The 22,778-nt window shown below is 40.3% G+C and overlaps 1 protein-coding gene across 5 annotated transcripts in view; it reads left to right on the plus strand.

The window, feature by feature from the left end:
• Cntn4 (contactin 4) overlaps positions 1-22,778 on the plus strand; it is a 793,681-nt gene that overhangs the window by 702,136 nt on the left and 68,767 nt on the right. For all 5 annotated transcript variants that reach the window (XM_070018985.1, XM_070018989.1, XM_070018986.1 and 2 more), the window contains one exon: positions 18,319-18,446. In XM_070018985.1, the coding sequence (XP_069875086.1) occupies positions 18,319-18,446 (128 nt within the window). The remainder of the gene's footprint in view (positions 1-18,318; positions 18,447-22,778) is intronic.

The following is a 22,778-nucleotide window of genomic DNA, read 5'->3' on the forward strand; positions in this document are numbered from 1 at the left end:
AAGTAAAAGGGCCCAAGGTGGCTTTCTGGAGCTAGGAAACAGGAAATGCAAAGGCTATTTCTATTTAAGGAGCACTCTGATTAAGCTGCCCCTGTGGAGTTAAATTCCAGCTTCCTTCCAGATCTTTTGTCATGCTGTTCCAAGAGGAAGCCATTGCCTAAGTCCTTTCGGTAAGAACTAGGGAAATGAGGGAGTGGATTTGTGGGCGCTATTAAAAAAGGAAAATGGATACAGAATAGTCCAGAACAATACTTTTTGAAAAGCTAATGCTGAGCAACACTGCTTCATCTTCATGAGAAGGCTTTGGTCCTCTCTCCCTTGTTCCCATAATTCACGTGATGTCCAAGAATACTGTACACGTACACCTGCTCTTCCTTTTTCAACAGCCCTCTCACCTGGTGGCTGATGGACTTAGATGAACTTGGAGATAGGAGAGTGGCTGTCTTTTAATGTTAGGCACTTTTCTAGGAAAGAGTTTGGATTTCCTGTGCACTATGCTGGAGGGGATGGCTTACCGCCCAGTTCTAAACGATCCTATCTAAGGATAAACTTTTAAAAATAATAAAAAACCAATTCCCTATGGGATATAATTCACCATGAAAGGTTCTGTTCAGGGAAGTGTTTATGGCAAAAGAGCATGGGATGAGTTAAGTGAGCTTTGCTTGAGGGAAATTTATGAGACAACTTGGATGGAACGTGATTGTATGTTGAAGAGGGAACTCATGCTAGGTAGGCGATCATCAGCCTAGAAATTATCTTTAAGATCCAGAGATTTGAGAATTTGAGAATTTTGGCCAACACTGGGGGCCCGGGAGGTGGGGGTAGAGGGGCTGGGAGGGATCAAGTTTTCTTTCTTTTTTTGGGTTTCCAGTCGTGGGGCCTGAACTCTGGGCCTGGGCGCTGTCCCTCAGCTCTTCAGCTCAAGGCTAGCACTCTACCACTTGAGCCACAGCGCCACTTCCGGGGTTTTTTCTTTTCGCTTACATGGTGCTGAGGAATCGAACCCAGGGCCTCAGGCATACAAGGCAAGCGCTCTACCACTGAGCCACCTTCCCAGCCCCTCAAATTTTCTTAAATGTCTTTCAAGGCAATTTTTCAGGATCTCAGCTGGAGCTGTGGTTGCCATTTTGCCCTAGGTACAATGGTGCCATCCGCTGCTACCACATTCTGGATGCCATCTATATATCAGTGCGATCTGGTTAACATCATCTCATTGTAACAGACCAAGTATAAAGTTACGTGAAACTTAAAAAACTCATCTGCTCTACTTATCTAGGCCATGTTTTCTTCCTACCAAGTCCATATTTTTCTCTATCTGGAATTAACTCACCTGCTTGCTATTTTTACTTACTTGTGGGGGGAGGAGGGGAAGGGAACTTATAGGTAGACAGGGATAAAATGTGGTGGACATAACACAGGGCCCATCACGACACTGTGTTCCCATAGTCCCCAGGCTCCTGCTCCAGTGCTTCTTCTTCCCATAATGCTTTCTTCTTCACCTTGGTGATGGCTCAACCACTGATAAGAGATGGGATGGCACATTTGCAAGCCAGCAAACAATCAGCCCAAAGCCCAAGGGAAGGGAGATGGGAGGGGCCTGATTCTATGCTAAGCCCCCTCCCAGAGGTCTCTGTTGGACTCTTTTTGGGGCCTCTCTCTGGACTCTAGAAGGTGAGTCTAGCTATTCTGTTTTCAAGTCTTTCCTTTCACTTCCAAATAAACTTACTCTGTTTACCTTAAACACTTCCCTGCCTTTTAATTCTTTAATAGGCAGAGATAACAAATCCATACTCCTTGAAGGCATTAATAATTAACTCTTCCTTTGCTTCAGATCTCTCTGCATCAACACTAACTTTGGCTCCCTTCCTTTTTTCCTAGGACCGCATAAAACTTTTTTTTTCCTTAGAATTAGCCTCCAGTGGTGTAATTTTAAATTTGTGCATGTAATTATCTGGTTACCGATTGGTCTAGGAGTAAAATCAGCCGATTTTTTTTTTGTTTTCCTTTTCTAAGATTTGTGAGTTTGGGGCTCTATTGACTATGGACATACTCAGGAACTGTTCAAGCCAGAACACCCTAAGTCCAATCCATCATTTTTCAGAGGAGGAAACTGTACACCTTAGCTGTGAGGAATGTATGAGGAATCAGGGAGCTCCACTGATCCTGGTTTAAAAAAAAAAAAAGGTCTAAATCTAGAATGATATTTTGTTTTCCAAATGCCTATTTCATGGCAACTTATTAAAAAAACATGACAATGATTTTGATTTCTCTTAAAACAGAAGTTACAAAGCTCTGCTGCCTTTTGTGCTTCCTGTTCCGTCAGTTAAAACAAGGGGGTCAGCTGGCTTTGAACCCAGACCATTTCCATTTGAAAGCCAGGGAATCTGCCTTATCTCCAAAGCGTCTGCCTTTGGGCTGCTGTTCAGATGGTATCAGCTGGAACAAACAAGCTGAGATTGCATTTGCTGTTTTTCTGTGCTAATCTGAAAAACAGTTCCAAAAATGGTTTGTCAGCAGCTGAACTGCGTACAGAATCTGTGGGCATGTACATATTTCTCCTCACAAGAAAACCACTTTTTTAAGTTTCTTGGAAGTTGATTACAATGAGCTTCTTCACCCCCCCCCCAACACACACACCTCACTCCTCAGAAATAAAATATATATCAGAATTTATCATGTTCTGCTTTAGAATGTATTTCCAAACAGCTAAAGACATGCCTTAGCACTAAGGAAAAAGTGTAGAAGGGCCAAAATAAATGTGAAAGGAGTGATTTCCCCGATTCTTGTTGATTCATGGGCAAAGTAAGGCAAACATGGTGCTATACAGGAATTCAGTCACAAGATACAGAGAAAACACATTTTGAGAGGTCAAATTGGGAGTCTTTATTTTGAAGCTAGTGACTGAAAGTGGACTCCTGACCCAAAGACCTGCATCCCCTTGAATACACTTAACCCTGTTAGAAAACTAAGCCATGGGAGTAGGAGAGGAACGAAAGGGCAGAAAAGCAACTCCAACAAAGGAGATCAACTGGGAGGGAGAGCTGAAGAGAGCCATGGTGACTGGAGGGGAGCCAGGAGGCATGAGGCATGGCGTTATGGCACCTTCAGCTGGTCCAGGCCTAAATACAGTCCTAGTCAGGGGTCAGGGTCAGGGGGAGTTGAGAGTTCAAAACCCAAGACTGACAGGTGCAGTAACCTATTGTCCAAGTCCCCACCCGTTCCTCTAGGAATTCAGGCACACCCATCACCTGAGAGGTGGGACTTCACCTTCCTCCACCATGAAGATAGGATGGCACCAGTTAAACCCCATTTCCTGTCATCCACCATGTGGCCAAGATGAGGCCAATTTGACTCACTATCCTTATTTCATTGGCAATATATGGGGAATTTTCCTGGTTTGGTGAATGAACTTGAACAGACTTCCTCTGTGCAAATAAGTGTTGCCTGAATGGTCTTGAAAATAAAATAGCACTCAAGATGAAGAAGCTGGAACTCTGAATGATTCTAATCAAAAGCAGAAGAAAAACAAATCAAACTTTTCTAGACCAACACAGGTAGCTCACACCTGTAATCCTAGGAGACTAAGCATCTAAGAATCTCACATTGAAACCAACCCAAGGAAAGAAAACTCTGTGAGCCTCTTATCTCTAATTATTCAGCAAGAAGCCAGAAGCAGAAATGTGGCTCAAGTGGTAGAGTGCCAGCCTTGAACAGAAAAGCCAATTAAGAGTACAAAGCTATGAATTCACACACACATGTGATCAAAGAGTAGCGAAACAGATGTCAGGCATAATTGAGATCACTGGCATTCACTGGTCACTTTCACAAGAGGAGTTTACCGTTGTCTCCACGGAATGAACTAGATTACGGCCTCTCTGACTCATTACCATAGCAGATCTGTTTTTCTGTATTGTAAACAGGTGATGTACAGAGGGGTTACAGTTACATAAGTAATGAGTTTTAATAAGTTTTTTTTTTATTATTGTGAAAATACTGTACACAGAGGGGTTACAATCACATGAGCAAGGTAATGAGTACATTTCTTATGAAGCATTGTTGCCTCCTCCTTTGTTTCCTCTTTTGAACAGTGTTACCCCCCCCTCATTTTCTCCCACTTCTTCCCCACTCCTCCTCCTCCAAGTTGTAAAGTTCACTTTCAACATAGTGTCTAGTGAGTGTCTCTGTGGCATTGGTTCACAACTTTGTCCCACCATTTCTGTGATTCCCCTTCCCTTCCTCAAGTCAGATAAACTTATAATGTATATAAGTTTATCTGACTTGGGGAAGAAATGCTCAACTTCTCTAGCCATAAAAGAAATGCAAATCAAAACATTAGGATTCCACCTCACCCCAGTTAGAATGGCTATAACCAAGAACTCTAATAACAACAGATGTTGTGGGCAGAAGGGAACCTTACTGCATTGTTGGTGGGAGTGTAAACTTGTTCAACCTTTGGAAACTTTGTTCAACCTTGTTCACTTTGGAAAGCAGTATGGAGGTTCCTCAAAAGACTCCACATACAGCTCCCCTAAGACCCAGCAATCCCACTTTTGGGCATTTACCCAAATGTTCACAAGCAAGACCACACTAACTAAAGCTACCAGCACAACTATGTTTATTGCAGCATTATGTACCATAGCTAAGATATGGAACCAACCCAGATGCCCCTCAGTAGATGAATGGATCAAGAAAATTATATATATATATGCACACACACACACACACACACACACACACACACACACACACAATGGAATTCTATCCCTCCATCAGAAAGAATGACACCGCCTCATTTGTTAGGAAATGGAAAGACTTGGAAAGAATTACATTAAGTGAAGTAAGCCAGGCCCAAAGAAACATAGTTCCCATGGTTTCCCTTATTTGCAATAACTAGTATTTGTCTAGGACAAGCAGAAAAGGTCAAAAGCTATGTACATATGACCATATAAGATGATGCTAAGCGAAGTGAACCCCAAGATAGGGACACAAGAGGTATTATTTTTGTTGCTGTTGTTTTTAAATGTACTTATACTATGTGATTCTTTTGTTTCTTTTGTATGTTCTTTCCCCAAGGTATAACCCTGTTTTCATTGTATTTGATTCCGGTGCCCTGCATATATACATTTTTATATACATTTTTATATACATTTTTCTAATTTGGGGAAGGAAAGGGAAAAAACAAAATGTTTAAATAGGGATACAGGTTGGCCCATTATAACAATGAGATGAACAAGACACTAAGTTGAAAACAACTGAGTGTGTGGGGGGGGGAATTGGAGAGGTGGGAAGGAAGAAAGGGTTGGTAGGAGGCAGCAATGCTTGATAAGAAATGTACTCATCACCTTCATATAACATCTGTAACCCCTCTGTACAGTATTTTTACAATAAAAAACATTAAGAAAAAAAAACAAGGTGGGGGAGGGGGAGGGGGAGGGGGAGGTCTGAAATCCAAAACAGTGACCAGAGGGAATAAACCAAGGGGAAAAAATGAAAGAAAAAAGAACTAACTGGAAACAGTTCACTAAAACATGGAACAAACTCTTGTTTCCATGTCTTGGAGTTCATTTCAATTAGCATCATTTTATGTGATCATGTGCACATAGCTATTGAGCTATTGTGATCCTCTGCTAGAACTATCCTAGACATGTACTAATTACAAATGATGGAAACCATGGAGCCTACGTTAATTGGGGTCTGGCCTACATCTTAAATACAGAGGGGAAGAGGACCATAATGCATGGGTTCATAGCATAAGGAGGAGTCAGGTATAATTGACCTAACTCATTTTTCTGGGTACTCTGCTCATTTGATTGATTCACATGTTTGTTCCATGCTTACATTAACACATATAACAAATTTATTGAATTATAATTCACATAGCTAGACACCCATTTTAACTCAATCTTTAGCAAAATTTGTAGCCTTACAACTATCATCATTGTCTCTCTCTCTTTTCTTTCTTTTTTTTTTTTTTTTTGGTTGGTTGTGGGTCTTGAACTCTGGGCCTGGGCGCTGTCCCTCAGCTTCTCAGCTCAAGGCTAGTGCTCTACCACTTGAGCCACAGCACCACTTCTGGTTTTCTGTTGGTTAATTGGAGCTAAGAGTCTCATGGACTTTCTGGCCCAGGCTGGCTTTGAACCATGATCCTCAGATCTCAGCCTCTTCAGTAGCTAGGATTCCAGGTATGAGCCACAGTACCTACCTGAACTTTTTTTTTTTTTTTTGGTCATTCTTCAAGGGGAAGCTCTTGGTTGTTGAATCTTACAATTCCATGTTTTAGTCCTTAAGTTAGAAGTCTTTATTTCTATTGGTTTCATTCTCAGGCAAGTAGTAATTCCAGCAAAAAGCACATAACCTCTTTCCTAGTCCATTGTACAGTCACCCCTTAGGCTTGTACCTATTTACTCTGATTGGCCAAGTCTGGGTCACATGACCATCCTATAACTAATCAGTGTGACCAAGAGCATGACACAGTCTCCCATTGGATGTACCTGAATTACATGAACACACTGTACTGGCAGTATGGTCAGAGAGTAAGGAAACAGACATTACCTTTCTTATTACTGGACAGAGGAATGGGTGGTGAGGAGGTAACAGCAAATGTTCACCCCAAAGGAAAGCTGTGTTTGGAGTGATGTTGCTTCTTTCCTTTTGGTTACTTCATAGGATACTTTGTCACAGAGCAATCTGTATATGTAGGAAGTGCTCAGGAAAAACCTGCCTTGTTTATGGACAGTCTAAACCATAGACCAGACAAACAACAAAAGACTTGGTGTTTATTTTATCGTTTGGAAAGGGCTACACAAATAAGAATGATAATTAAAATTCTTAAAAGCTAATCATGGAGCCAGGCCCAGTGGTTCACACCTGTAATCCTAACTACCCAGAAAGCCAATAACTTAGGATCATGGTTCAAAGCCAGCCAAGGCAGGAAAGTCTATGAGACTCTTACCTCCAATTAAGCACCAAAAAAGGCAAAGTAGAGCTGTGGCTCAAGTGATGGAGCACTAGTCCTAAGCTAAAAAGATTAAGGACACTACACACACACACACACACACACACACACACACACACACACACACTACACACACACACACACACACACACACACACACACACACCCCATAACCCCACAAATTAATAATGGAAGGCTCACCTTAAAGGTCAGATAATAGCTAGAAGTATGTGGGAATGCAAAAATTGGTGAAATCAGTTCAATGGTTTAACATAAGTTGTCAAAAGGATCTAGTACTTTGTAATTCTTATTAAAATAGTTTTCCAGGGGCTGGGAAGGTGGCTCAGTGGTAGAGCGCTTGCCTTGCATGCCTGAGACCCTGGGTTCGATTCCTTAGCACCACATAAGCAAAAAGAAAAAAGCCAGAAGTGGCGCTGTGGCTCAAGTGGTAGAGCGCTAGCCTTGAACTGAAGAGCTGAGGGACAGCACCCAGGCCCAGAGTTCAGGCCCCACGACTGGACCAAAAAAAAAAAAAAATAGCTTTCCAAACTATAAACACCTTTAATGTAACACACAAAAACACTAAGCAAAAATTTGAATTCTTTATAAATAACTTATAAAGAATTTATCAATGAATTCCTCAAAGAATATAGTTCATGGGGCTGGGAAGGTGGCTCAGGGGTGGAGTACTTGCCTCACATGCATGAGGCCCTAGGTTCGATTCCTCAGCACCACATAAACAGAAAAAGCCAGAAGTAGTGCTGTGGCTTAAGTGGTAGGGTGCTAACCTTGAGCTCAAGAGCTGAGGGACAGCGCCCAGGCCCAGCATTCAGGCCCCATGACTGACAAAAAAACAAAAAAGAAGAAGAACATAGTTTATGGAAAGTACTAGCATTGAAAGTTGCAAAGGAACAATATGTTTTAAAGTAAAATTTCTGCTTAATTTTATAAGTACATTATGGATCCTGGAAAATTTTAGATCCATACAAATTTTATTTCCTATTGGCTTTTAAGGTTTTCTTCTTTGAAACACACTTTCAAGAATGACGTGAGACTTTTTTCTGATATTTCACTGCAATGTGACTATTAAGACTTTGTAAAAATGTGGCAATTAGTTTGTGAATAGCCACAACAAAAGCATTAACTTTCCCAGCTACATTTTCTACAGTGCACTTTAAATTATGCTAGAGACAGATGCTAAGAAATAAACCCGAACACTTATAGGAAATGTCCAGTTTCCCATTTTTTAAGCACCATGGTATAATTAGAGCTCCAATTTATAGCATATTTTGTAGGATTGCTGATTAATTATACAGACCTCCTGATGTTTTATATTCATTTCAACTTTGTCTCTCTCTGCTATTTGACCACTACAAAGAGAATATCCTTCAATTACTTAGTATTCAGGTTACCTAATTTTAAAAAAGAATTTGCTATTCACATCAATGTTTCATGTATCACCATTCCTTATAAATGTTAATTATTGTATTTCTTAATTTGGGGCTAAACTCATTCTCTCTCTCTCTCTCTCTCTCTCTCTCTCTCTCTCTCTCTCTCACACACACACACACACACACACACACACACACACACACTCAATCTCTTGCTCTCGCTCTCTCATTCTTGCTCTCTTACTCACATCCAAATCAAACTCCCTTGTCATTGGCATAGCTAAATTACTGTCTTCTACCCCTTCACCAAGATACTTCTAATAATAAGAGCTTTTTTCTCCGTTCTTAACTCTTCACTTTTCTTGTCACCAACTTCCACTTAGAATTAGGAAAAAGATCCTTGCAGATCAGACTATTAAGTCTATCAAGTCTTTAAATGCTCTGTCATGCTAATTATTTATGGGAGCCCATTACCTGTGTGGCTTCACTGTTCTTTTTAGATGGTTTGTCTGCAAAGAAAAAGACTTCCTTGAAAAAGAATTCATTTTCTTTGCCATCTAGGGAAAAGTAGTTGAGCATTATAGTTGAGAGAAAATTGTTGCCAGGACTTGGGTTGATCGTGGAAATTGCTCTTGTGCAGAATAGACATGAAGGCACTGAACACATAAAAATATTTCCCTAGGAACCACGGTGAGTCCTTGATTGAGCTTTATTGAGCACAGTAAATATTGCTTATATACCTTTATGGCTAAAAATCTGCATAATGTCCCTCTGATTCTAAGACAATGATTCCCTATTCTTAAAAAATTAGAGGTTTAGGAAAGCCATAAGCTCTTGAAAATAATAGGCATAATTACATTTTGGGGAGGAGAATGTTACAATTTGTTTCATACTCCTAAGAAATGACCTCAACTTACCCATCTTAAGAAAGCAAGAAAGCAAACAAGCAAGAGGAAGGAAGGAAGGAAGGAAATAAGAAAGGAAGGAAGGAAGGAAGGATGGATGGATGAGGGCTGGTGGCTAACACCTGTAATCCTAACTACTTGGGGGATGAGATCTAAGATCATTATTCAAAGCCAGCCCAGGCAGACAAATCTCAGAGACTCTTGTCTTCAACTAACCAGATAAAAACTGAAAGAGGATCTGTGGCTCAAGTGGTAGAGTGCTAGTCCTGAATGAAAAGGACAACACCCAGGCCCTGAGTTCAAGCCCCAGTATGGCCCGCACGCACACACACACACACACACACACACACACACACACACACACACACACACACACACACACACACACACACACACACACACACTAGAAATCAAGGTTCTAATACCAAGAAGTATCACCAGCTTCTTTGATATTGTTTAAGAGTAAATGAATTTTTTTAAATGTTTAGTTTTTACTATTACAAGGTGATGATCAGAGGGTTATAGTTATGTAAGTCAGGCAACGAGTCTATTTCTTTTAAGACAATGTCACCCCTTCCTTTACCTCGCTGTCTCCAATTTTTCCCTCCCATCCCCAACCACAAATGGTATAGTTCATTTCCAACCTAGTGTCTAGTGAGTACTATGCTGCAGAGTAAATGAATTTTAATCCAACAACTGATATATTTATGATGTTCCTGTTGTGATGATATAAGGGGGCGGAGAAAAGTGTAACACCTAAGACTTGATTTGTGAAAATTCTTGAGCTAGATGACGTGATGCTGTGTTGAGGCAGTGTGTGAGAGAAATAGCAGGTTGGTGGACTGGACAATCGTGGGAAGTCAGAAATTGGCAGGAACCAGACCTGACCAACACATGTTGATAGTCAGAATGTTGTCAAAGGAACTTGACCCGGGAAGCATGGTTGAAATAGATCTATGTTCACAAAGTAAAAACTGTGTACTTGTCCAAGCAGTTAGATGACCTTGTACACAGACATTAGGTATACTCCTTCTGAGAATCCAAAGCAGATGTCTTACTGTGGGCCTAGAATCCTTATGGCCAATGACACCTAGGTAGACTATAACTGTTTAGGTAAATTTTCATCATATGCATTTTTTAGGGCTACCACTACTTTTAGTGGGTGGAGAGTGATTCCCATCAGTCACAGAATGATAAGGTTTCCTTCACTCAATTAATTTTGAGCTTTGAGCCATTTGATGAAAATATTGAGTGAGGGTTATGGTAATGATTCTAAAGATAATTACACAAACTATATTTTAGCTACCATTTGTTAGTTGATGCACTCAACAAGAGTTATCAAAGTTTTCATAGATTTTGCTCACATTTGACCTTGTCAAAAATCTTACGAGATGACAAACTAGAGCCCAAGGAGATTAATAGTCTTTCCAAAGTTTTGTGTCTCGCAAATAGGGATGCAAAGATTCAAGCTTCCTTGAACAAATATGGTACAAACTGTGAGTTGGCCAAGGAGGTGTGAAAAACCTTATTGTGTGACCAATAATATGATCCTGACTCTCTGTGTTTTCTGCAGGGGCAAAGATAGTAAGTTCAGCTTACAGGGGGAAAAGGAAAAGTAGAGCTATTTACTTACTTATTGTGTGTGTGTGTGTGTGTGTGTGTGTGTGTGTGTGTGTGTGTGTGTGTGTGTGTGTGTGTGTGTGTGTGTGTGTGTGTGTGTGTGTGTGTGTGTGCCAGTCTTGGGGCTTGAATTCAGGGCGTGGGCACTATCCCTGACTTTTTTTGCTGTAGGTTAATGCTCTACCACTTGAGCCACAGCTCCACTTCTGACTTTTTGGTAGTTTATTAGAGATAAGAGTCAGAGCCTTTCCTGCTCGGGCTGGCTTTGACCCACAATCCTCAGATCTTGGACTTCTGAATAGCTAGGATGGCAGGTGTGAGCCACCAGTACCCAGATGAAAGCCAAGATCTCTTTTTTTAAAAAAAAACTGGACTTTGACAGTGGTGATCTATCATAATTTGTGCATGACCTTCATCTCATCTCTGGAAACCATTATAATGTTATAAAGAAATGGCACAAAAAAGCAAACAAGGCCCCATTCTTAAATTAACAAAAGATTGAGAATTGGAAACACAATACAATTAAACCTTTTTCCCCTAACATTACCAATATCAAGATTTGTGTTTGTAGAAACTCTCTCTCTAATAGCTAAATTACACAATCCATCTATGGGGGCGGCTCCCTTCCTAATTAATAATTAATACTGTCTTCTAGGCGCAGTAGTTACTTAGGGGTTAATGAACTTTGGTGATTCCAAATTCTAATTAATTTTTATACATTCTTTATGCATGTGCATTCAGGCCTATTACAGGAAACATTTTTAATATTAGTAAAAGCAATTTTGACAAGTAAAATTAGAAAAAAAATTATAAATATATACTGTTTAATTATAGCCAAAGATCTAATGGCAAGTTTGAAGACAATCTCTTCAATGTGGTTTCTTCTTGTCTAAACTGAATTCCTGGGAAGATGGCTCAGTGGTAGAGCACTTGCCTTGCATGTCTGAGGCCTTGGGTTCAATTCCTCAGCACCACATAAGCAAAAAATGAAAAAAGCCAGAAGTGGCGCTATGGTTCAAGTGGTAGAGAGCTAGCCTTGAGCTGAAGAGCTGAGGGACAACGCCCAGGCCCAGAGTTCAGGCCCCACAACCGGACCCAAAAAAAAATAAAAAAAAATAAACTGAATTCCTATACTCTCCCATACTCACAATACCATAGTAGAAAGAATATAGACTTGTAAGTGAAACTTGACCTTCAGATTTCTTCTCATCTCGTATTAATTACATTGACCTTGGATGCCTTCATTTACTTCTCTGAATATCTTATGCCTGTAATCCTAGCTACTCAGAAGACTGAGGTCTGAGGATCATGCTTCAAAGCTAGCCTAGGCAGAAAAGTCCATGAGACTCTTATCTCCAATAAACTACCAGAAAACTAGAAGTGGCACTGTGGCTTAAGTGGTAGAGCACTTGCCTTGAGCTGAAGAGCTGAGCTGAGGGACAGCACCCAAGCCCAGAATTCAGGCACCATGACTGGCAAAAACAAAAAACAAACAAAAAACTGGGCTAATAGTGCTCTTCAAAACACACCTGCACTAGGTTATAAAACTATTCTTTTACAATCTATTCCAGGATCCTAAGAGATTGTTATATGAAACTGCCAGAGTGCATTTATTTTAATAAGCTGCTCTGATGATAAAAGTAATGTTACTTATTATGACATTTCAACAAAAGCACAAGGAAATATAAACAATAAAATGTATTACCTTTCTCCCTCTCTCTTCATTTATGTTCACCACGTCTGGTAGATTTATGTTGAAATTATCTCAGGTCATAAGTTCTCAGAAGAAAGGAATTCTAAATCTTGTTTTAATGAAGACACAGCATTGTGCATAAATTAAACACAACCATGGAAGAAATAAATCGTAGTCTAAAGCATGTCCAAATATGTCTTTTTTTCTTATTTCCTTCCTCCGGAGACATGCCATTTTTAGTGTTATATGCTTACCACGTGAACAAATAAAAGAGCAAAGTTTCACCCGCCCAGTGAAAGTAGTTTCCGTAACTATTGTATGTGACCCTGAAGAATCATTATAATTAACTCTGAGTTTTCTAATTCTCAGCTGGTCCTAGATAGTTAGTTTTTTTTTCCAGGTTATTTTCTAGGGCTTTGAAAGTATTGTTCAGAGAAAGTTGGACCTGCATCACAGCAGATTAAACAAACACAAGTTCATCTTCTCTCCAGAGCAGTGCTGCAGGCAAGGGCAGATGGGTCAAGGCGACCAGTTGTTCTTCAGATGGATGGAGCGCATGGGCTGTTCACTGGTTTATTAAACCCAAGTCTTACGACAGAAAGCAAATTATCTCGAAGAGAACTTTGTCACCAGGGTACCTGTTCAATAGTGATGTCTCTCGCTGCCTCACAGCCTACACAGAAAGATCAATGACAGGTTTACTCGAAATTGCCCTCCATGGAGGTCTCTTCCTGATGTCCTGTGTTGAAATTTAAAATCTGAGATATCTTATTTTTTTCCTGAAGATGGCAGCAAGACTATCTTCTGGGACTGTCAACTGACTTCTTCATAAATTGCACCTTATCACAAAACAATCCTCTGTTCTAAAAATCAGGATATTTCACTCCCTCCTCTCACACTGAGAACCTCAAGATATTTTATTTATTCATTTATTTTTTATGCCAGTACTGGAGCTTGAACTCAGGGCCTAGATTCGGTCCCTTAGATTTTTTGCTCAAGACTAATGCTCTACCACTTGAGCTCCAGTTCAGGCTTTTTGGTGGTTAATTGGAGTTAAGAGTCTTACAGATTTGTCTGCACAGGATGGTTTTGAACTGTGATCCTCCCATCTGTGTCTTCAGTAGCTAGGGTTATAAGACACCTGGCTCAGTATATCTTCTGAAATAATTTAACTTGTAATCTTGAGCAAATGCCTGTTAAACATTAAAATTAGATTAGATAGCTAGGTAATTCAAACCAAAACAAGTTCTGTTCCCCCCTCTGCTCCACTTCAGAGAAAAGTTTGAATATTACTGTCAAGTAAATCTGGAACATTCCAAGGTTCGTTAATCTGCCTAGCTCTTCTAATTTCCTGGAGGCACATGGCTAAGGAAAGCCCTCTCAAAATCCATATAGGTAGTCCTCTCTTGGTAGTTTGGACATTCTTGTCTTCTCTCTGTCTCTTCATTGCCATTCCTTTGATAGTTTTACTGTGTCCTGAGTACTGTATTCTAAAACTATACTATATTGCTGTGACCTCAAGGACAGGCAAGGTCACTACTATCCTTAGAAACACTTCAGCCTTGGGCATAAAAGCTCAGAAAATCATAGAGTTCCATTGGGGTCTAAGCCTCCTATAATTCTGTTGGGGGAAAGAGCTGCACTTTGTACAGCTAGGGAAGTGAGGATGGGAGGTGGTGCTGGGTCCAGCCCATAGAAGCACAGACACCTTCTCCCAGCCACGCCTCTCTAAGCCCCACCCTCCCCTGGCCCCACCCTCTACAAGCCACACCCTCTCCCAGTCCTACCCTTTCCCACTTCATCCTCTGAAGTCCACAAAGAGAGTCTGGAAAGTACTTGTTTACCTAGGAACAAAACTTCTAGTCATGTCTTGATACCAATTGTGAGTTAAATATTGTCTCCCCGCCCAAAATTTCTTCTTCACACAGAACCTAGAAATATAACACCATTTGGAAATAGGTTGTATGTATTGTTTTTGCAGAGATGAGCAAACTGAGATGAGATCACACAGGCTTAATGTGACCCAGTGACCCATGTTGTCCTAGTAGGAGGGAAATTTGAGAACAAACACTTGTGAAAGTATGAGGATGTAAAGAACATGCAGACAGCACCATACTATCTTGGAGACAGCATAGAGCAATGTCTCTACAAGACAAGGGATAGCACAGGTGGCCAGAAGCCACCAGAAGCAAGGGAAGAAGAGGTAGCGGACAGTGTCTCCCCCGAGCAGCTTTCTGCACCACCCTTGCCTCTCCTTTGATTTCTGTCTGCGCATCTGCCAATGTGTGAGAGAGGAGGCTCTTGTGGTATTGTGCTCTGGCAGCCAATTCCCCTTTCTGCTCTATTGCTGCGTTCTCGCTGTGTAGTGTGTTTGGAGAGGGAGGAACGGCTGGAAAGGGTGGAGGGGACACGGATGTCTGCATTACCTTCGGGCTGTCCCAATCCCTGCCGTGTCCTCAGCGCATGGCATGGGTTTAGAGGTACACAAGAACCAGGTAGGAACTTAATAAGAGTTCACTGCTGCAAAGGGCTTCTCCTCTCCAGCCCATTGCTGCCCCCAAGGGGCATGTTACCAGTCTTCCCCGTTATTCCATCTGTTGTAATTAGCCAGAAAAGGGGTTGTTACATGAATCTCTCAATAAGAGACTGACTATAAGGTGCAGAACAAAGCGAACGTATTTGAGTTTAGGCAGTCTTTGCTCTGGCTTGAGGATGGAGGGTACGTTGTATGGTACGAGAGACCCCTGGTTGGTGATTCCAGTTTAAACTAGCCACCTTCTGGGGCATCACTAGTGGCCTCCTCTCATAGTTCCACCTTCCTGCCAATTTGTGAGATATGGCAACACTTGTAGATTTGGTATTTTATTATATTTTAGCTCTTCAGGGATATTAGCCTTCCTTGGAGCATGTGAATCTATTGTTTTGCTTTTAGGCTTTTAACTTTAGGACATGTGTTCAGGAACCTGTCATGTATAAAAATCAGGGGAAACTAATTGTAACTCTGTGTGTGTGTGTGTGTGTGTGTGTGTGTGTGTGCGTGCGTGTGTGGTAGTACTGAGGTTTCAACTCAAGGCCTTATAATTGCTAATCAGACCCTGTATCACTTAAGTTATATCTCTAGACCAATTTTGCTTTAGTTATTATTTAATGAGTATTTTTTTTTTTTTGTCCAGGAGCAGGCTTGGACTATGATCCTCTTACCTAAGCCTTCTAGATAGCTAGGATTACAGACATAAGCTACCATGCACAATACTTTTCAGTATATTTTAAATCACACATACTTTAAGTGAACTATGTTATCACTGATCTACCAACGTTGAAAATTATGTAAAATGTAACAGTTTGAAACTTTTTTTTTCATTTCTTGGTTGCGAGGATAGTGTCTATCCTTTGCAGGAAAAAAAGTGGGTTTCAACGTAATCAAAAGGAATTTAATTTATAGTGGAAGTATTTCAGAGTGACTCAAATGCAAGCAAGGATGTCCTGTTCCCTCTCCAGTGGTTGAACTTCCATACAGAGCTGTCTGGTCACAAAAATCAGAGGCCACCATCTTGGGATAAACATCCTCTTTCGGGTGATAGAATATTGTGGAGTTGGCAGCTTTTGTCATCTGTTACCAAAGCCCCCAAAAAGAAAAGATCAGCATTTTTAAAGATCCCCTGTCCCCAGACTAGTTTTGATTTATAGAACTGACAAGGTCAGCTCTTCACTGAGTATAACCCAAAGCTTCACACAACACAGGAAGAAGGTAAATTCAGTTTATCTCATAATTTCAGATGTGATACTGTCTTGTATGCATCTGAACTCTCTAATGACAGTGTGGAAACACCTGCTTCCTTAAATTGTAGGTAATTTAACATGCTGTGAATTAGGAGAATTAAGTTGCATGCCAAAACTTTATTTTTATTACTTACTGCTTTATCATCTTTGACTTTTCTCTGAGCTTATTAGTATTTAAAAAAAAAAATCCCAGTAGGTCAGGACTAACCTATTCTAAATGAGAGGCTGGATTGACATTTTCAATTCTTATCCAGTTCTATCACGATTCATGAGCATTAGGATGAATGTAAATTCTAATATCAAGCTAAACGCTACAGGTCATCACCTAAAATGGAAAACTAAGAGGAGATGGAGCACAAAGGACACTTTAAAATGTAGTCACAAGCCAGGCACCAAGGGCGCATGCCTATAATCCTAGCTAGTCAGAAGACTGAGCTCTGAGGATCACAGTTCAAAGCCAGACCAGACAGGAAAGTCCAAGAGACTCTTGAGCCACCAAAAACCCAGAAGTAGAGCTGTGTGGCTCAAGTGGTAGAATGCTAGTCCTGAGTAAAAAAACTAAGGGGCCTAGGCACTGAGTTCAAGCTCCAGTACTACCTGCCTCATTCTCCCCCCTCCCCCCTCTCTCTTTCTCTCTCTCTCCCTTTCTCTGACACATAAACACACAAAGAAATGTAGCTTTGAGACATTTCAGTATATAAAATAAGTACACATGTCAGAAAATAATGTGTTCACTTACTTTTTTTCTCTTTGCCAGTCCTGGGACTTGAACTCAGGGCCTGGGCACTGTTCCTGTGCTGCTTTTGCTCAAGGTTAACACTCTTCCATTTGAGCCACAGCACCACTTCTGGTTTTTTTTCCTATATATGTGGCTTTATAAGGCAAGCATTCTACCACACCCTTACTTGCTTTGTTTGTTTTGTTTTGTTTTTGTCAGTCATGGGGTTTGAACTCTGGGCTTGGGCGCTATCTCTGTGCTCTTCAACTTAAGGCAAGTGCTCTACTGCTTGAGCTACAGCACCACTTCCGGTTTTCTAATGGTTAATTGCAGATAAGAGTCTCAGGGACTTTTCTGCCTGGGCTGGCTTTAAACCATGATCCTCAGATCACAACCTCCTGAGTAGCTAGGATTACAGGCGTGAGCTGCCAGCACCGCTGTTGTTGTTTTTAAAGCATCGTCTCCTAGCTTTGTTGATGTCTCTAACTTAGCTATCGGTCTTATTCATCTATGTAATTTTCTACCCCTCTCTTCCTAGTCATGTTGAAATAGGTTCTTCTAAAATCCTTCCTTTTCTACTTTTTGCATCTCTCAAAGAAAGTACTTCCTTCCCAGCAGGAAATAGATGTTTGCCACTAATTTTAGGGCCCAAGATATACTGTCACATTTGCTATTCTGCCAGTCACAAGTTGTGCAATATTTTAGCTTTTTTTCTTTTTAAGTTCAGTGTTTGTATCTCGTTAAAAATGTATTGGCTGACATAGTTCAGAAATGAATGTGCCTAATAATTCCTCATTTAATTTAAGACTCTCATCTAGAAAAAGTACTTTCAATGGCAAAGCATAGTCAATCAAGGGACTTTTCCCTAAGTTCTCATTAGCACTTTAAAAATTAATGATGATCTACAAGCTTTCTCTCATTGTAATGTAGTTAGAGCTTACCAAAGAGAAATGGTTATGACTGGTCATGTGTGTGTGTGTGTGTGTGTGTGTGTGTGTGTGTGTGTGTGTGTGTTGTAATCACATATTGAGACTGTTTTTAACAAGGCAAGTATTGGCATCATTCAACAAATGTGGAATTTTCCACATCCCAATAAGGTTTATGCAAATGAAGACAAAGAGCTTAAATAAAGATGTGGCAGTCAAGTGATTCAGCCATGAGCCCTAGTTTGAAAGATGACAGAATGACAGAAATAATTTCTGAAAACTCACATGAGATAAAGTTCATCCTTTTGAGTTTATTTTCTTTGATTGCAGAATTACCATTTCTGAAGATGGAAACCTCAGAATCATTAATGTGACTAAATCAGACGCCGGAAGTTATACCTGTATAGCCACTAACCATTTTGGGACTGCCAGCAGTACTGGAAACTTGATAGTAAAAGGTAATGGTTTACCCAAAGAACTCACGGATTCATCTATGTGTCCTCATTTCTAATAATGTCATCGATAGATATGGCGTCATTTATATTAATATGTACAGATATCACTCTGTTGCTAAATTAATTCATCACAGTCAACATAATACGATTAATAATTCTGGGAGAACTGTTCGTAATGAATATGATTGAAAGGCTATCTCATTTCAGAATCATCCAATACAATTTTGAGAATTACAGCCATTGTATCTATTATAGTATTGTAACTAATGTTATCTTCAGTCCTTTAATTAAATTTCTTTCAAGTCTCTATAGAGTTGAAATTCATGTCTAGAAGCCCTGTGCTAACAAATTAAAAACCCATGACTCAAGTACTATTTTTAGCAAACATTGTTTAAACAAGGACATGGGTGATTTGTTTTTAAAGAGCTGCCCTGGTGATTCAGATATGGATATGGCTTCCTAGCATAATAAAGGGTTTTGATCTCTTCAGAGCTTTGCTTGAGCCACCAGATAACCCTGTCACTCTTCAGAAAGTATCATTTTCCTCAGACCTTAGTCTGGGTGCTTTTTTCATGATAGAAAACCCTATTTACTCTTAGCCCAGCATAAGACAGGAAGCTGTCCCCATAGCATGTGGATGGCCTGGCTGAAGCACTCAGAATTGTGAAGGAGGAGATCTTAATTTACATTTCATTTGCATTTCTATCACTTTGAATCTTGCCCAATCAGAGGAATTTTGAGTTCCAGAAACTCCTGTTTTACTTTGACTGAAGGTGACCTTCAGGTTAGTGACTTGCTTGCTTTGAGGTCAACAGTAGTAGGAATAAGACTTCAACCCAGGAATCCTGATTCCCAGTTTTTTCGGATCCTTTATAACAGATAAATTTTCAGTCCATTTTTCCTGTTACTGTGACACACACACACACACACACACACACACACACACACACACACACAGATGGTTCATATTATACTATTTTAAAATTTTCTGGGTCATTCATAGCTTTTCTGGTGATATAAGAAAAGCCTAAGGCAAATAAAAATATTAAAAAGAGGATTTACCATAATTATTATTTAAGCAAGGAAGCTAAAAATGACCTTACTGTATGTTTCAAGTTCATTGGGAGTTGAAAGTTTACCACCACTTTAAAAATCTTTTAATTATGACCACGATCCATCAATGTGGATCGAAAACTAGAAGTCAGAGAATTTAGAGGCCAGTAGGTAGATGTGCAAGTTTCGACAGACTCCAACTATTTCAGTTTATTAAGTATTCCTTCATAGCAAGTACTTTGGCCTATGAGAATGTGTTCCCTTTGTTCCACAGGGCAAAGAGAGAAGAAAAGAACTTAGATAATATTTATAGAATACAATTCCAGCAGGAGGTTTTTGGTTATAGATGGGTGTCTCAGCTGCCAATCCATCTAGGATTGGGAGGAGCCATCCTAAGGCTTCAGACATGCTTTGTGGCAGAGCTGGGACCTGCTCTGGAGATACAAAAGAATACTAGAAAGCTTGTCTTAAATCATGATTCAGGGTAAAGGATTACAGTCTGAGCATTCCAGTTTAAATCTCATTTCCTCCACTTAGTGTCTCTGTGACCTTGCACAAGCTAAATGATTTTATCCAAGGAGGTAAGCATTACCAGGGATGATAGCAGTACCAACTTCATAGTGATTTTGGTGACTGTAATAATAATCTATGTTAAGTGAGAAGCCTGGTGCTGGGCACCTAGGAAATATTAGTAGCTCTTCTTGTTATCTGCATGATGATAAAGTGCATACATTTCCAAGTCATGTTGAACATTTATGAAGTTTTTCCATCAGGAGCATAATTAGCAAAGATAAGGTAAGTTCAAAGAACTGAGTAAGAGTTCAAAAGATAATTAATACCCTGAAAGACCCCAGACTTCTGGGATACTTTTATCTACAGGAGGGTGCCCCCGAGACCAAGACTCCACACCAGTAGATGCAACAAGCAAGAGGAGTTTATTTGATGTTTGCGCAAACGGACTCTGTCCCGAGCAGACAGGGAGCCCCGAGCAGGGGTTACAGGCATTTTTAAAGGCAGAAACCCCAAGATTTACACATAACACAAGGCGTCTGGTAATTAGAGGTCACTATACACTCTAGCAATCATTTTTTACTACACGGGGAAGTTTATAACACTCTTTGTAATAAAACAATTGGCGCGGATGCTCAAATGGAGATAGTCAATCTGGGAGATAAGGGTCAGGGAGTTTACATAATTACAGGCTTGTGATTGATTAACATTTGGCCTAGTTTGCTGGACTTGCCAGGTGGTCCTTATCTTGGGTCCCTATCTTGGGTCCCTATCTTGGGTCCCTATCTTGGGTTCCATTTGGCCACTTAGGGAATTTTCAAACAGGAACCAGAAAAACATACCTGTTTGTTCTTTATCTATGACTACAAACCTTATCCCAGGGGCCGGCATCTGGGCTCCAAGAGACTTTTTACTCCATTACTCACCCATGAGCCACACTGGAGATAATTCTTGACTGCTACTATACACACACACACACACACACACACACACACACACACACACACACACACATACATATGTGCATTAGATACATGTGTATATAGTCAAAAGTTTACAAATATATCATAGATGAATTATGTCAAGGTCACTTTACGTTTTGCATGGATATAAAAATTGTTAAGATAATAACTTCTACCTTTTGGTAGTTGTTGTTATTGTTCTGGTCCTGGGACTTGAACTCAGGGCCTGGATGCTGTCTCTGAGCTTTATTGCTCAAGGCTACTGCTCTACTGTTTGATCACAGCTCTACTTCTCTTTTTGCTGGTTAATTGGAAATAAGAGTCTTTCCTGGGAGAAGTGGCTTTGAACCATGATCCTCAGATTTCAGCCTCCTGAGTAGCTAGGATTACAGGTGTGGGTCACCAACATCTGGCACCTCTACCTATTTTTGGACAAACTAAATTATGTATTTCTTGCCTTCTAGTAAAATAGGTACAGCAAGTTCCAATGTATACTTTCAAGCAGCTCATGGTTAAATATTTTATCTTTTCTTATTTTAGTAATGACCTGTTTCTTTTGATGTGAATCAGGAAAACAGTGGCTTTCCATTACTGGCAAAGATTTAAAGAGTGCACTCTTGGGGGCTGGGAAGGTGGCTCAATGGTAAAGCGCTTGCCTTGCATGCCAGAGGCCCTGGGTTTGATTCCTCAGCACCACATAGCAAAAAGAAAAAAGCCGGAAGTGGTGTTGTGGCTCAAGTGGTAGAGCGCTAGCCTTGAGCTGAAGAGCTGAGGGACAGCGCCCAGGCCCAGAGTTCAGGCCCCACGACCGGACCCCAAAAAAAAAAAAGAGTGAACTCTTGTATACATTAGTTAAAGAAAAAAATAACCCACAGAAACATCTCATAAAGATGGTATGCTATTTGGGAAATACAATTTAAGGCCAGTTTTCAAGAGCATTTTAGTGGGCTTACGGAAGTTACTTACGTAACACTTGCACATGTGACAGAATCAAAATTTACTAGCCCAGTGATGGTGGCTCATACCTGTAATCCAGGCTACTCAGAAGACTGAGATAGGAAGATGGAGGTTTGAAGCCAGCCCAGGCAGAAGAGTATAAGAGTCTCTATCTTCAGTTAATGAGCAAAATGTCAGACTGGATGCCTGACTCAAGTGGTAAAGTGAAAATGCCAAGCAAGTGGGAGGAGCTCTCAGTTCAAACATAAAATTATATATATATATATATATATAATAAAATACAATGCATATAAAAATAAAACTATACAGTAAAACAAAATTCAAGTGAAAATAAAACCCATCTGGATAGTAGTGGCTGACATCTGTGATAAAAATCTGGATGAGGGACATCTGCTCTGCCTTCTGAACAGGGGCTTTGCCAAGATATCTGGGACAGACACACAGCTAGGTCTCTGGGATGGACATTAACCTAAACTGAGACATACAGTGGAGAAATCTGGCCCCCCCTCCCCACACACACTCCCTTGAAGCTCAGTAAAGGCAGAGCAAACCATTCTGGACTCGGCATGAATTTGGTCAAGTGCAAAATGCCTGAGTCCTGCACCTTTAATGCAAATGTAACAGTTTAGCCTGAAATATGCCTGAGTGCTCTATTTTAATTCAATGTTGAGATCTACAAAGGGACTAATTTATCAGAGAAGGTGTTCTCTAACCTTAAAATGTGCTTGTATTCGTTTTGATCTCCTTACATGTGTGGGATTAGAACTCCAGGAAGGTCAGACATCAGAACATATCTTTTCTAACATTTTTACAATAATTCTGTCATTAACCACGCTTTTAAAATCCTATTCTC

The sequence above is a fragment of the Dipodomys merriami genome, unplaced genomic scaffold, assembly GCF_024711535.1.
Source record: "Dipodomys merriami isolate MVZ:Mamm:240054 unplaced genomic scaffold, mDipMer1.0.p SCAF_13, whole genome shotgun sequence".
Lineage (NCBI taxonomy): Eukaryota > Metazoa > Chordata > Mammalia > Rodentia > Heteromyidae > Dipodomys > Dipodomys merriami.